The sequence below is a fragment of the Cariama cristata genome, unplaced genomic scaffold, assembly GCF_000690535.1.
Source record: "Cariama cristata isolate BGI_N322 unplaced genomic scaffold, ASM69053v1 scaffold11692, whole genome shotgun sequence".
NCBI lineage: Eukaryota > Metazoa > Chordata > Aves > Cariamiformes > Cariamidae > Cariama > Cariama cristata.
In genome coordinates, this window is record NW_009605563.1 from 16375 (window position 1) to 30115 (window position 13741).

The 13741-nt window shown below is 41.7% G+C and overlaps 1 protein-coding gene across 1 annotated transcript in view; it reads left to right on the forward strand.

Moving 5' to 3' along the window:
- The window catches only part of LOC104158386 (receptor tyrosine-protein kinase erbB-4-like), a gene marked incomplete at its 5' end in the record, with an annotated part of 30376 nt that overhangs the window by 538 nt on the left and 16097 nt on the right, over positions 1-13741 (forward strand). Inside the window, 4 exons of the mRNA XM_009696016.1 lie at positions 2433-2508; positions 4515-4661; positions 6580-6677; positions 9014-9184. Of these exons, the coding sequence (XP_009694318.1) occupies positions 2433-2508; positions 4515-4661; positions 6580-6677; positions 9014-9184 (492 nt within the window). The remainder of the gene's footprint in view (positions 1-2432; positions 2509-4514; positions 4662-6579; positions 6678-9013; positions 9185-13741) is intronic.

Sequence of the window (13741 nt, forward strand, 5' to 3'; positions counted from 1 at the left end):
CTTTCTCTGGTCAGGATGGACCTCAATAACTTTCAGTCCTATTTTCCCAAACCACTAATTCTCCAGAAAGCAAAAAGGAAGACCACAGAACATGTTTGTATTTGTAGCATATGAAAGTTTACATATGCTCAGCAAAGAGCCACGTCTTCTATTACCTTGGAAGAGCCTGCGTGTGCTATTTCTTGGATCTGCATCTCCAATACCATGCTGAATGCCAGACCACTAAAAACCTAGCTTGAGGATGATTTTAAAAGCAGACATTTTCCCATATTACTTTTCAGCATACCACACAACATCCATATAGTGCCTCACCTCATTTCTCATGCCTTCAGATTAATGCATTATGAAATCCAGCAGGCTGTAAGTAGGGGCTGTAAGTACATACTGCTGCTGGCTGCTCCCTGAACATCTTGAAATTCCACATTTCAACCTGCCACAAAATCCCAAGAGATTCTGCCTCTCCCACTATTCCTTTTCTTGAATGTTCAGTTTGCCTTCTGTCTGCTTGTTATCTTTGTTTTTCTGTGCTTGGTTATGCCCTGTTTGGGACAAAGAGCTGTTGCCAGTGTGTGCTTTTCTCCTGGATGGGCTGCTGCCTTATTTGTGTGGCTGCTGCCCTTGGCAGCTGTTGCATGGATTACATCAGCATTTCAGTCAATGAGGTGAAGAGCTTGAAAGGAGTCACTGGTGCTTTCCTATTTCCCCAGTAACGAGACCTCCTGGCAGGGAAGGTGGAGTTTTGGCAGTTTTCCCTGATTTCTTCAGCTCTCTCATCCCCTCTTTAGTAACCCCTCTGCTTCTTCCCTCCATCAGCCAGTGAATGACAGAAAATGAGCTGGTCCTTACAAACCAGCTGTTCCCTGGCAGCTGTTAGATGGTGTCTTGGACTTGAGGCCAATCACACTGCTGGGACTTCTGGAGTAGGATTTACACATCAGATGTATCACTTCCCAATTCCAGAGAAGCATCCTGTGAAATCCAGAAGACGTTTGCAGCTTAAAGTTGTATTGAGAGCGTGCTAAGAGAGATTCAGACTGGATAAAAGGAAAAACTTTTTCACCATGAGGACAATCAAGCAGTTGATCAGGTTGCCCACGGAGGTGGTGCAGTTTCCATCCGTGGAGGTTTTCAAGTCCAGACTGGATAAAGCCCTGAGGAACTTGGTCTGATTTCATAGCTGAACCTGCTCTGAGCCTGAGGCTGGACTAGAGACCTCCTGAGGTCACTTCCAACCTGAGTTATCCCATGATGAACAACACAGCTTTGCTCCTTCAGCAGTTGTTCACGTTTGGAACAACCCAGTCATATTTAATGGGAATGAAAGCAATACACTTCTGCTGAGTTTGGTGGAGGAGGATGAACTGTCTTTGCAAGTGCTAAGCCAACCTTTATTAAAGAGTGCTATTTTTGCCATAACTGTATAGGTTGTGTTCATTAGTCAACTTTGTGGAAGGTATTTTCATAAAGGTTTGAATGAAGACACATCCTCTGCTTTTACACCTACCTTCTGTTCAGATTTTCTGTGTAGTTACATATCTCTTTGGTTTATTCCAGTACATCTTCCATAGTTCCAAATTAGAGGCAATCCATACAAGTCCATGCCAGGTAAAAATCTGTTAAGTGTCTGTCCATTAGAAATTAACGGACTGCAGGGTTGTGCCTTACAGGCCCAGCTCAGGAGTAGGAAACACCATGAATCTCATTTTAACACGAACTCAAGAGGGGGGACCCTTATGCCAAACCTAGGTTTGTGTTTGCCTCTACACCCTTCTCTGTCAGAAGAGATGAGCTTCCCCCAAGGGTGATTCTCAGCTGGAGGCTGACTTGAGACGTTTGACTTGCTTTCACGAGCAACTTTTCTCACTGCAGTAATGATACAGAGAACTGGGAACGCTAAGTTCCTAACAAATATTAGGAGTTAGAAATTAAGCACTGTAAATTCTCCCCATTGCCTGTTTACCCTGATGATGGTTATGTGGACTGTGAAGTATTATGGACACTGCATTATTAACTAGGCTCATTAGAGAGCAATTGAAATAGCAGTGTCTGGTTTTGCAAACTGGTGAGGCAAAAGAGCTTCTCTGCTGCACTTCAGATTTAGGGGAACTGGATGTAATTTTTGCGTTGGTCCCATCTTTACACAGGTATGATGGAAAAGTGAGTTGTTCCACTACATCTGAATCAGTAGAATTTGGGTGGTATGAGAAGTTCTCCAGACAACTGGTTCATGTTTCTCACCTCCGCATTCATGAGGCATAAGCCCTGTCCTAGAGGGCAGGAGCAACCATTTCCTCTACTGGGTAGTGCCGCTTTTTTTTGAAGCTCGCAGTTGAAAAACGAAATGGGAGGAAGCTGATGTCTACGTACAGAATCTATCTGTATTGTTTTAATATTATATTTCTAAGGTTACATTTCTCTTTGTCTTTCCTTAGATGCCGATTAAGTGGATGGCTCTGGAGTGCATACACTACAGAAAATTTACCCATCAGAGTGATGTTTGGAGCTATGGTAAATCTTCATGTGATTAGTTTAAAAGTTTGTCTCTTGTAAAGCATTAAACCAAGTTGTGTTACTATATTAAAGACAGCCTCTTTTCCTAGAGGAGGTAATTCCTGTGGGTTTTGCTCTCTTTCTCCTTCTCTTTCTCTTCTTTTTATTCTTATTTTTCTTCTTCTTTTTCTCTTTTTCTTTTTCTCTTTTAGTTCTCCTTTTTCCTTTTTCCTTTTTCTATGTGTATCTCTAAACAGCAATCGTCACTTGTCTCCTGCGTTACTTCCCTGCTCACTAAAATACATTATCATGATGTCCCTGCTGGGATGACTGCCTTAAGGTCTGGTCTAGTAGCAGTTTGGCTGATTATTACGACAGAAGAAGGCCTCTTTCAGCTCAGCCACAGATTCATAACAGTACAGCTGCAGGTCATAATTTTCAGCAGTCCTTTGAAAATCTTAACTCTAAAAGCCATGAATGTCAAAAAACATTTTCAGCCTTATGGGACTTACTGTACCTACAGTCAGATAAAAGGGAATTTGTCATAATACAGAGCAAATACAGCAAGAGAAAGAAAAGAAAGAGACGAGCTCGCCAAGCTAACTAAAACAAGCATCCATGTAATTTCACAGGTAACTTGGGAATTGGTTGGGCAGGTCAGCTCACGTGGACTCCACACATACCAAAAATAAAAGTCACATTTGAGAAATGAGACGTTCGTTTACTATTGTTAATTCTGTTATCCAGATGAGCTGTTGTGCCACATCTGCTGAGCTGTCTGCCTTTTATCTAGTATAGCTATTACTATTAAAATCATGTATACCTGTGTAAGTGGAATTTTTCAGCAGTATCTAGGGCTAAGGACTCCTGTTTGCATTTCCTGTTGCCATATCGTTTTGAAACAAAACGGTGTACAATTGTATTCATTACTCACTTTTACCTGTGGGTAGCAGCAAAAGACACTGTTTGCTGTGATTGGTTCCCTGCCCTCTTCTATTCAGCTGAGAAAAACGGACGAGAGTTAAATTGATCATGTAAAGTTCCTCCTTAAATTCTGTGCACCCCATATCACTTAGGAAAAAATATGCCTCCATTTAAGAAACTCATTTTAAATGCAGGAAGCCCAGAATATCCATAATCAGCGAGGACAAGACCAAAAACAATTGACAAGTTATAGTTACTGAATATTAACAGGGAGATGAATGAGGGTGAAATAGATATGTGTTTTAGAAGTATGGTAATTGTGCCGATCATCTTTCACATTAGCATGACAGCTGGCAAAATATGGTTACTAATCTGGGGACGAGATTAAAATGACCTTTGCAATAAAAATAAAAGTTAAAGAAACTGGTGTGAGAGCAGCATTTTCAATATTTAAGATTTTGTTTGGGGACAAATTCTGTTACTTATAATATATAATCTTTATTTCCAGCTCTGATGCCAAAACAAATCCTATGGCTATTCAAAAAGAGAATCTTGGTTCTGTAGCACAGCGCTATCATAAGTGAAATCCATAAGGTGATTTAAGGAAAAAAAAATACAAGTGGCTGCAAATGCCTTAAAAGGCAAAGCCAATGACATAATGTTATTCAGTGCCATACCTTTGCGGGAAATTGATGCTCCAAGTTAGGGAACATCTGCAGTTTTTCCCCTTAAAATAATAGAGTACCTTACTCATTCATGTTCCCTTTTGATATGATAAAAGAGAGGGATGCATACTTTTGTTATTGCAACTATTTACTTTACCACCAATTGTTTGTCCTACACCTTCCTCTACTGCCTCAGATCTATCATGCTACTTCTTACACAAACAAAAATGAGGGAAGTTGCTTTTGAAATTAACACAAAGAACTCTTTCACCATTTTCTGGAGCTCTTTAAATGACAACTTCAATGTTTTTACAGGCACTGGTAATGAAGAAGAGATTGCAGTCTAGAACTGGGCCAGAATAATGCACTGTAACAAATTGTGAAGGAGTCTGAGTGGTATGACCTCAAATATTAACACTCTGTTTTTCTGTCTAGGAGTCACTATCTGGGAGCTTATGACCTTTGGTGGGAAGCCGTACGATGGAATCCCAACTCGAGAGATCCCCGACCTCTTGGAGAAGGGAGAGCGGTTGCCCCAACCTCCAATCTGCACTATTGATGTTTATATGGTGATGGTGAAGTGTAAGTAATTGTCGTTTTTAATATCCATGTGCTCGGTGCAAGAGGGACGCTGTTTTAGAATGTTTGCATCTATAGTCTCTGACAGTACTGGGTTATAGGACAGGCTGCTTCAAATTCAAAACAAAAGCTTCCCAAGATACTGTAAATTCCATTTAAATACTGTATGCATATTTTTTGCAATTGCAGAAGATATTAATTTATCCATGAAGGGCTGAGTTAGCTCAGCTTCTTATTACTGTCAGATAGTATCTCATATTCTTGCTGTGAAGTCAAAATTGTATGATTGTTATTGTAAACCATTGTCATTTCCATGACAATTGATTTTGATGTTAAAAAAGATAGTATTAAACATAATTATGGTACACGGATACCCAGTCAGTGAAGGTTATGAGGAGAAATGCTGGTTCCAAATATTGAGGGAAAAAAGCATTAATGTTTTATTGTTAGTAAAGTAAAATTAAATTAATACAAAAAATGCTACAGAGAGGATAATTTTTTATCATTTTTTGTCCAGTACAATAATTTATGAATATTTTTACTTCAGCAAAAAAGGAAAACAGTCTGCACATGGTTTCTTCCTACCCTTTTATCTCCACGGTACCCCCACTAGTGACAGTATCCTTCAAGGCTATGCTTCTAATTTAAAAAGAATTAGGAACGTCTCTCTGGTGTTTCTGACTTAATTTAAGCGAGATTAACATACAGATATCTCATCCATCTTACAGAGTCCTTTCCCTTTTGCATTGTACACAAAAACACTGGGGAAAAAAAAAGAAAACTAGAAGAGGTAAATAATGTATCTTCTGAAAACAATTGTACTGTGCTTGCAGGTGTGGAAGTTGTCTGAATAGTGCAAGGGGTTCAAGCTGGTTGAGTGCAAAAATGTTCCATCTGATAGGATTTCTAATGAGTATGATGCGAATCTCAATGGACAAAAGGAAGTCCTAGTAGATGGGGTATTCTGGAAGACAGAAAGTTACAGCTAGATGAACAGACTTAGTCCTGTAACATTTGTGTGAAATTCTTTATAAACTATAGTAGCTTTGTTTTTTCCTGCATTGGTCACTTCTTCAGTTAAATGGCAGAAAGGAGATAAGGCCTGCTTCGTTTAGAGCTCCCTGGCAAATGAGGACATGTTCTTGGGAAGCCGCTGATAGGATCTTCCATTAGAAAAAGCTGACACTGAGATAAACTGGTTGCTGGTGGTGACTGTCTATACTACTTGCTTGTTTTGCAGAAAGCATTAGCAGAGATTGAGAATTGTTGTTTCTAATGAACGTTTCTTGGAGAGTGAAGGACAAAAGAATCACCCTTACTCAATTAAAATAGCATCTAATGCCTTGTGTGAGGTCTGTGTTAATGATGCAGACACGTGAATGCAGAATTACCTGAAAGGTGGATGCGAGATCAGTCATCCTGTAGATCTGTTGAACAGCTCTCTTTAATCTAAGTCACTGTGGAACGGTAGGTCAGTTAAAGTAAAATTGTATTTAGTAGTAACTTTGTAGTAAACCCACTAGCCTCAGATGAGATCAGATTCATTATGTGAGAGGTTGGGCACATCCATAATAGAAGACAGTCAGAGCTATCATCTAAATGGGCAAGATAGACACAGAAAATTGCAAGGCATTGTTGCTGTCTGTTTTGGGGATGGGGAACAGGAGCTCAGAGCAAATTAAGAAGAAATCCATGCAGTGTGGAACAATCTAGTCTTCTCTGGCCAAGACCAGATATTTTCCATTCTAGATGCATCATAGAGTTCTAGCTTTCCATTCTTCTGGGCTCTTTATTGCAACTTTTCTTTAGGCCAGAGCTATCAAGGACATCAGGGACTTTAAACTTGTGCATTTTAAAAAACTGAATGATTTCTTGCCTCGACGATTAACTGTTCTCTTTCTCATCTTCCATCTGTTGCCAGGCTGGATGATTGATGCTGACAGTCGGCCGAAATTCAAGGAGCTGGCTGCTGAATTCTCTAGAATGGCTCGAGACCCTCAGAGATACCTAGTAATTCAGGTAAGCAACTCTGCAACATCAGGGGAGACAAAAAAAAGAATTCGGTCTGCCAAACCTGACTGTTACGAGGGTTGCCTTTGAATCTCTTATGTTCGAGGTGCTCTTGAACTGAAAGCAAACAGTGACCACAGTACTATGCAAGATGAAGTAGAATGGCCAGTGTCAGTATCTCAAAAATAATAATAATAAAATAAGATGAAATTCGCTTCCTAAGCTTGTATTTCTGAGTACATATGCAAGATCTGGCTTTGCAAGCCGCTTGGTCATTTTCATTCTCATATGAAACTGAGGACAAGATTTGTCTGTAAGTGGACAGTGGACCTACTTCAGACCAAGGTCTTGCTTGACTCTACAGTTGTTTAGGCTGAATCTCAGGGTATTATCCTGAGGAGACTTTTCCCTGCACTGCTGAGATCATAAGGAAGTTTCTTTTCATAGCCTAAACGTACAGATTTTTCAGAAGACGGGGAGTGGTGTCACATTGGTACCTCTCATGCTAGAGAGCAGCTTCCCTCTGCATCCTCCTTAGACTGTCTAGGCTCTGTAGTGCTTCACAATCCCTGCGATAGATCCACACCACATGAAACTTCACGGTGGCAGCAGGGCAATACCAATATAGCTGTATCTGTTGACTACAGCTAGCTGGAGCTGTGCATGCCCAGCGTACAGGTGTATGTGGGAATCTTTGTCCTTGCACTCCTACGTTCTGCAGAAGCTTAGAGTTATGTATGTGTGTGTTACAACTCAGACTCAAGTCACAGAAATGAATCCGACTATTTGGTAAGGTCCTTAGAAGTGTGTGAGCAGTTCAAATGAAAATGAAAAATTAAAAGAAGTAAGGTGATGTTGAAGCACCAGAGACCAAAGCATGGAAATAGTTTGATCCAGGTAATGATGCTCTCATGCTATATCTCATGCTGCATCTGCTTCATATCATGGAGTACAGGGCAGAGACACATCCAGCTGGTCCTTAGCTTCAGACTAATGTCAGAATTCCTAGCTGAAGAACCTCCAAAAGTATGGTCACTGCCACTTTATGGCTCCTGATTGCTTCTGGGTCTAATGCTAGTCTCACTGTATGGTGTTCCATTTCACTGTGTAGACTTGTTAGCCTGCTCATGGTGTATTATTGCACAGTGTGAATGTACGCTATTCTCCTTCAGCTTGGGGAGAAGTAAAATATATTTGAAAAGTAAAATACTAGTCAAGAGGATTTGTGGTGCTGAATGTGGAATTTCTTTTGCAGTATTCCCTGCTGTGTTAATTTGTAAGTTCAACTGATACAGGTGATTCTGGAAAAATCAGTCTGATTAAATTACTTCATTAGATAGAACATGTTTCCCGATTCCAAATACTACTTCCCTCCCTTTCTCTCCCCTGCCCTTCCCTCCCCCGTTGTATAGTCTGGTGGGTATTTCATCCGGTAAGGCTGCTTCTCCAGTGACCCTTGCAGACAGTATAGGCCTTGTGCTTCCTGAGGAGAAACCAGGGTAACTCTGTTGCCCTGATATCTCTGCCATTATGACTCCCCATTCCCCCTAGAGACAATCAGGAATTACAAGCTTGCTGTAGAGCTTTTAAACGGGTCTGTATGCACCCTGTAGCACAACTGTCATTCCCTGCTGGATTCCACACATGGCGTAATAATTTTTGCAGAGTAGGAGTTCATTCTTTAGCCATGCAGTTAGGTTTAGCATCATTTCCGTGGGCTGTTAGGTGTTTGGGGCATGGACTGCCTTTTGCGATGTTTTGTGGCACCAAGCAAAGTGCAGCCCTGATTTGCCTCTCCCGTTTGTAGAAGCTATTTCAATAAAAATACATATCACTGTTGCTTCTGTTCCCTGGTTTGATTTTTATTGCTTTCAGCTCTGTTACATTCTGCAGAACTTTCCATATGGATGAGTTGGAAATTTAGCCTCTTAAGTCCCTAAAAATACAAATTAAAGTAAAACAAACACCCAGACACAGCAGTTTCCATGTTATTCCCCCCCCACTCCCATGTGAGCCTAAATAGCTGAGATGCTTCACAAAATACATCAGGCCTTGACAGAACTTGGGTCAGAAATTGAGCTTGTATGGGAAAAAAGAGAGAAGAAAGAATAAAAACTTGCTCGCAAAAATGCCAAAAAATGACTTTGCTTGATTTATACAGTTATTCCCTTTCTGTCATCATATTCCCAGTAAAAAAAAAAAACAAATGATGTGGATGTGGTGCTTTAGAACAAACAAATCAGCATGTGTGGTCCCTGGCTGCCAGGACATGAAGGCTGAAGTTCCCTGTTTGGGAAATTAATCTGTCTCCTGACCGTTTTCCTCTCTCAATACAACCTATTTAGGGAGATGATCGTATGAAGCTCCCAAGCCCAAATGACAGCAAGTTCTTCCAAAACCTTCTCGATGAGGAAGACCTGGAAGATATGATGGATGCTGAAGAGTATCTTGTTCCTCAAGCATTCAACATCCCTCCTCCCATCTACACCTCCAGGACAAGAATTGATTCCAACAGGGTAAGAGCAAGCTCTGACAGAAAATACTGGTTATTATAAAAGCAGAGGTGGAGATTTAAGTACAGTAATGAAACACAGGCCAGAGTTGCCTTTGGGAATTGCAAGCTTCCATTGTAAGGAGAGTGACTATAAAAATGTTGTCACTGGGGTCCCTGTTCATTGTGCCTCTGAATTCTAAATTAATAGCTCAGCCTTGGGTGAACAAAGGCTTGACTTGAACTGCCTGTCCTGAAAGCACAGCTGAAGCTTGTGAAGTCAAGCAGTGTTGTTTCTCAGTTGTGTATCATCCTGGCCAGGAGGTGCATAGCTCTGATTCTCCCATCCCTGCAATCCTGTTGTCTTGACAGGGTTGGCACTGATGTAACTGAGGGCAGCTGGAATATATAGATAATGCTGCTTTTGTGTCTGGAGCCAGATTTCAGACCCAGCCCCTTTTCCTGTTTGTATGTGATGCTTTCATGGCCCTCCTTTGCAAGCAAGTGTTTTTGCTGAGCACATCAGAGATTTTAGCATGTTGATCTTCATACCATCCTCGTCAGGGGAGGAAATGCTGTTCATTTGACAGAGGGAGCTAAGACACCGAGAGTGTTCAGGTGGAATTCAGCTCACGTAACTCTAACCAGCAAAAGGATAAGGATATTGTCTAAGCTCTTCATCTAGACTTCAGTTCGTGTCATTGGAGAAGAGTGAGTGTGTCCGGTGGATGATTATTGCTGCCTGCCTTGGACATTTACAGTAGGATAAGTTACTTTCTGGGGTGTCTTTATCGGCTGTCTGTTCACAGCTCCAGAGCGGTCTCAGGCCGGGTGCGTGAGCTCTGGTGAATTGGATCCTGTCCTAAATGCCTCAGCCTCAGTGCCACAGGAGCCCTGCTGCAGGGGGGAACCTGAATTCAGGTTTCCAGAATTTGTTTTCATTCCTGAGCAACTTACCCGCAGCTCTGACCTCTGCTTGTTCCTGTGCTTGGCTCCGTCTTTTTAACAGTTCAAGGGCCACCCCTTGTCACAAAACTAAGAGATGGTGAAGTGCGTTACCAATGTGAGGACATTCACACAAACATCAGTTGTATTTGGTATTTAGGGACTTGTTTCTTTCTTTATTTTCTCTCCATGCTCCTTTTAGTGGAAAATCGTATTTTAAATACTAAGTGGAATCTCATTGATACGTTGGTGTTTATTCATCATGCTTTAAAAACTTTTTGGACATTTGTCCTTAGCCGAGGTAGTTCCAAATTCATACCCTGGTCTGAATTGATTACACCTTGTGAGGCAGGGGAAGAGGTAAGCGAAGGACCTAAGAGTGTATAAACCGGGTCAGTATTCATGCTCTGAGCATAAACTGCATGAGGTTCATTCACCACCCCTGAGTAAATCCGTGCTTTTCTGGAATAAGAAAGACAAAATCGGATCTTAAATAATATCCAGTGAACTTATAAGGAAATGGCTACTGGTTTTAGATGCAAGGAGACTAGAGAGGTCTTTGGAAGAGGCTGGGTTGTAGTCCCACTGGCTAAGCTGGATTCACGTGGCATTTCTCCTGCATCACTGAAAGGCGGCGAAGGGGGGATGATGCATGATTTAGCAATAAACAAGAAACTTCCTCTTTATGGCAACAAGAGTTAATTTTTAATGTTGATGTTGATCTGAAATAAATCAATTTTACTCCTAGCTATCTCTGGAGAGGTTCTGTTTCCTTTGCTGCCAGCTTCTGAGAAAAGAAGGAAACAACCATAGTTACCTTTGAAAGGTGCTCATTGTCACACTGACGTAAATCACTGTAGCTTAGTTTTACACAGTGGAGTATTACCATTTACACCAACATAGGGTTGAGAGAGCTGTCAGACCCATAAGGTTTGCTATATTCTTCTCACTGCCACGTTTGCTGGAAACATTGGGGCATATTTGAAGGAGAAAGGATTAGTAGGAGAATGTACTTGCCTTTTCAACAGTTCTTTTGCTCTCTGTCTTTAGTGCCAGCTGAGCAGAGGAGTCCACTAGAGCTGAGGGAATTAACTCCAACAAAAATCCTAGAGTAAATATTCTGAAAAAGTTATTTAAAATGTGCAGTTTGGGTGGCCAACATGCTCACTGGGATATTCACAGAAAGCAAACACAGGCATTTATTATTATTATTGTTACCATTATTATATGAAAATTCAAGTAACTTTCTCACAGCCTTTGCCCAACTTTAAACCACACTGTTGCAGCTGCTTGCACACATGTGATCCCTTTGAAGTCAGCAGAGCTGCAGAAAGAGACCCCGTGCCTTTATTTTGCCATACAGAGAGGCTCCATCACATTCTTCATGTGACGTCTCCTCTCCACAGCTCACCATTTCCCATCTTGGTTTGAGACTGTGATCTTGTACCACTGAAGTCAGTGGGAGCTTTGCTTTGCAATTCAATTTAACGACAGTAGTGACACTGTATCCTTCTTTCAGTAACTCTTCCTGCTGGGAATTTTTCTCTGGCATCATATGACAATCTAACACTTAAAAAAATCTGGAATTACCCTTTGCCAAAAGTTTTTAGATTCTGAGCCAGGTTGTCTGACCCAGGTAACCTCAGAGAGGGCAGCTGGGGGACAGAAAACTCGCAGCCAGCTCTGTATTTTTGCACCCCTTCCATCTTTATGGTGTTTTTCTTTATTGTAGAAACCTCTTTATAGAGGGGTCATTTTTAAGGCCAAAAGAGGTGGGCAAAGGAGTTGCCATTGAACAACCAGCTGATTTACAGTAGCACTTGCTGGTATCACTGGAGACTGACTCCTGTCCTTAGCAGGATTACCAGTAGAATTTTGATGCTTGTCCAGTGTCTCAGATTAGCTTCAGTCTCAGCTTTGTTTGCGAACAATTCTGCATGTCCTGAATGTCCTGCTAGTAGTGCCATGTAGGCGAGTACATGTAGGTTGCAGGAAGACCACAGCACCGTGTTGCTGTAGGGGCTTGGGGCCAAGTTGAAAGCCCCGTAGCATCTTAGCACTCCTGGTTTCCTTTGCAGAAAGGTTTTTTTCTGGATGTAGTACATTTGTTTCCTCTCTGTGCAGAAAGCTACATACTTGTGCTGTTTTTCTGAAGCACTCTGGTTGTTGGTACATTAAGTATTCTTCCAGTGAAGATTCATGTTGATTTAAAACAAAAGACACAGTAGCTTCTTTAAGGTAATAGTGCGTCTGCTGTGCATAGTTCAGTACAGATGGATGTCAGCTACAAGAATCGCACAGAATTGAAATGCTGTCAGAGCTCTCTATCTGCAGTTGTCTCATTCTGTCTTTGTGTTTCCTTTAGATAGTTTGTGATTTATGCTTGTTTGGTGTAGTGAATAGTAATATTACACAAACTCATTATGGTGCTGCTGCAGCCGTGGATGCCAAATGAATTGATCCAGCTTAGGTAGTTTGTGTTCACTGTGTCTGGCAAGTTAAATTTTATGGGGAAATTGCCAGGCAGTTTGGTGAAGGAAAACACACAGACAAGAGCTACATGATCTTCATGTCATTTTGAGAGATCAGAAGCCTGAAAGATACTGCATTTCCCATCTTAGTTGTTCTGCTTGTCGTTTGAGTGAAGAAAGAGTCGGTTATGTGATGGCGGCGTATTGTGCTCCTTTTCTGGGTGCACGGTACCGACAGCTTCAGTTGAACATTCCAGCAGGACAGCTCTACTGGGGACAAAAGTTTGCAGGAAGAAAGCAGGGAGATCGCAAGCCTCCTCACACTCAGGCTTTGAAGTCAGGGAACTGAGGAAGAACAAGAGTATTTACTTTCTAAGGAAAGCTCTGAAGTTTCTCTAGGGTGATCTCGTTCCTAAATCCTTGCAGCTTGTTGCCTGGAAGAGGCACCACTGGATGAGGTTTGTGTGAATCATTGCCTGCCTTCTCCCTCCCACGTGAAGAAAAAAGCTATTTGGTTATGAACTAGTAGCACAGAGCCGCAGCCCGTGGAAAGAAGACTGGAAAGAGGGAGCCTTCCAGGGAGTTTCCAGCTCCCTGGGAAGTGTCGCATCCTTCTTCCTCCAGGGATTACTGAGATTTATGAAGCTGCGAGGCTCAGACACAGCTTCAGCATTGCCATCCCAGCCACACTGACTTCGAACTAGCGTGTCTTTGGGACCTGTACGGCCAGGAGCAGAAACCTGCACACGCTCTAGCCCATAGCAGTGCCCTCTGTTATGAAGTCCAGCCTGAGACCAATGCAGCTTTTAAATAAAAATTAGCATCCTAAGCTAAATTGAATTCTTTCATCGCATCTGAAACTCTTCAGTTGCAATTTCAGCTCTTCAGCTTTTTCCAGCTTTTATTTTCCGTTGTCTAGAGATATTCTAGAAATACGGAGTTTCAGAAGCTCTGTGCTTCTCGGAGATAAGCTGAATCCTCGGCAGTGTTTCCATGAGCATAGGACCACAGCTAGTGCTCGAGTGTCCTACATTCACAGCCATTAGGTGATTCATTCAGGTATTTGTAAGGAGTACTGTCCTGTGTGCACAGAGATAATGCTAATGCAGAAAGCACTCTGTGTACCCCGTGATGCTTTTTGCTCTAAATCCTTGGCTAATTCCTGC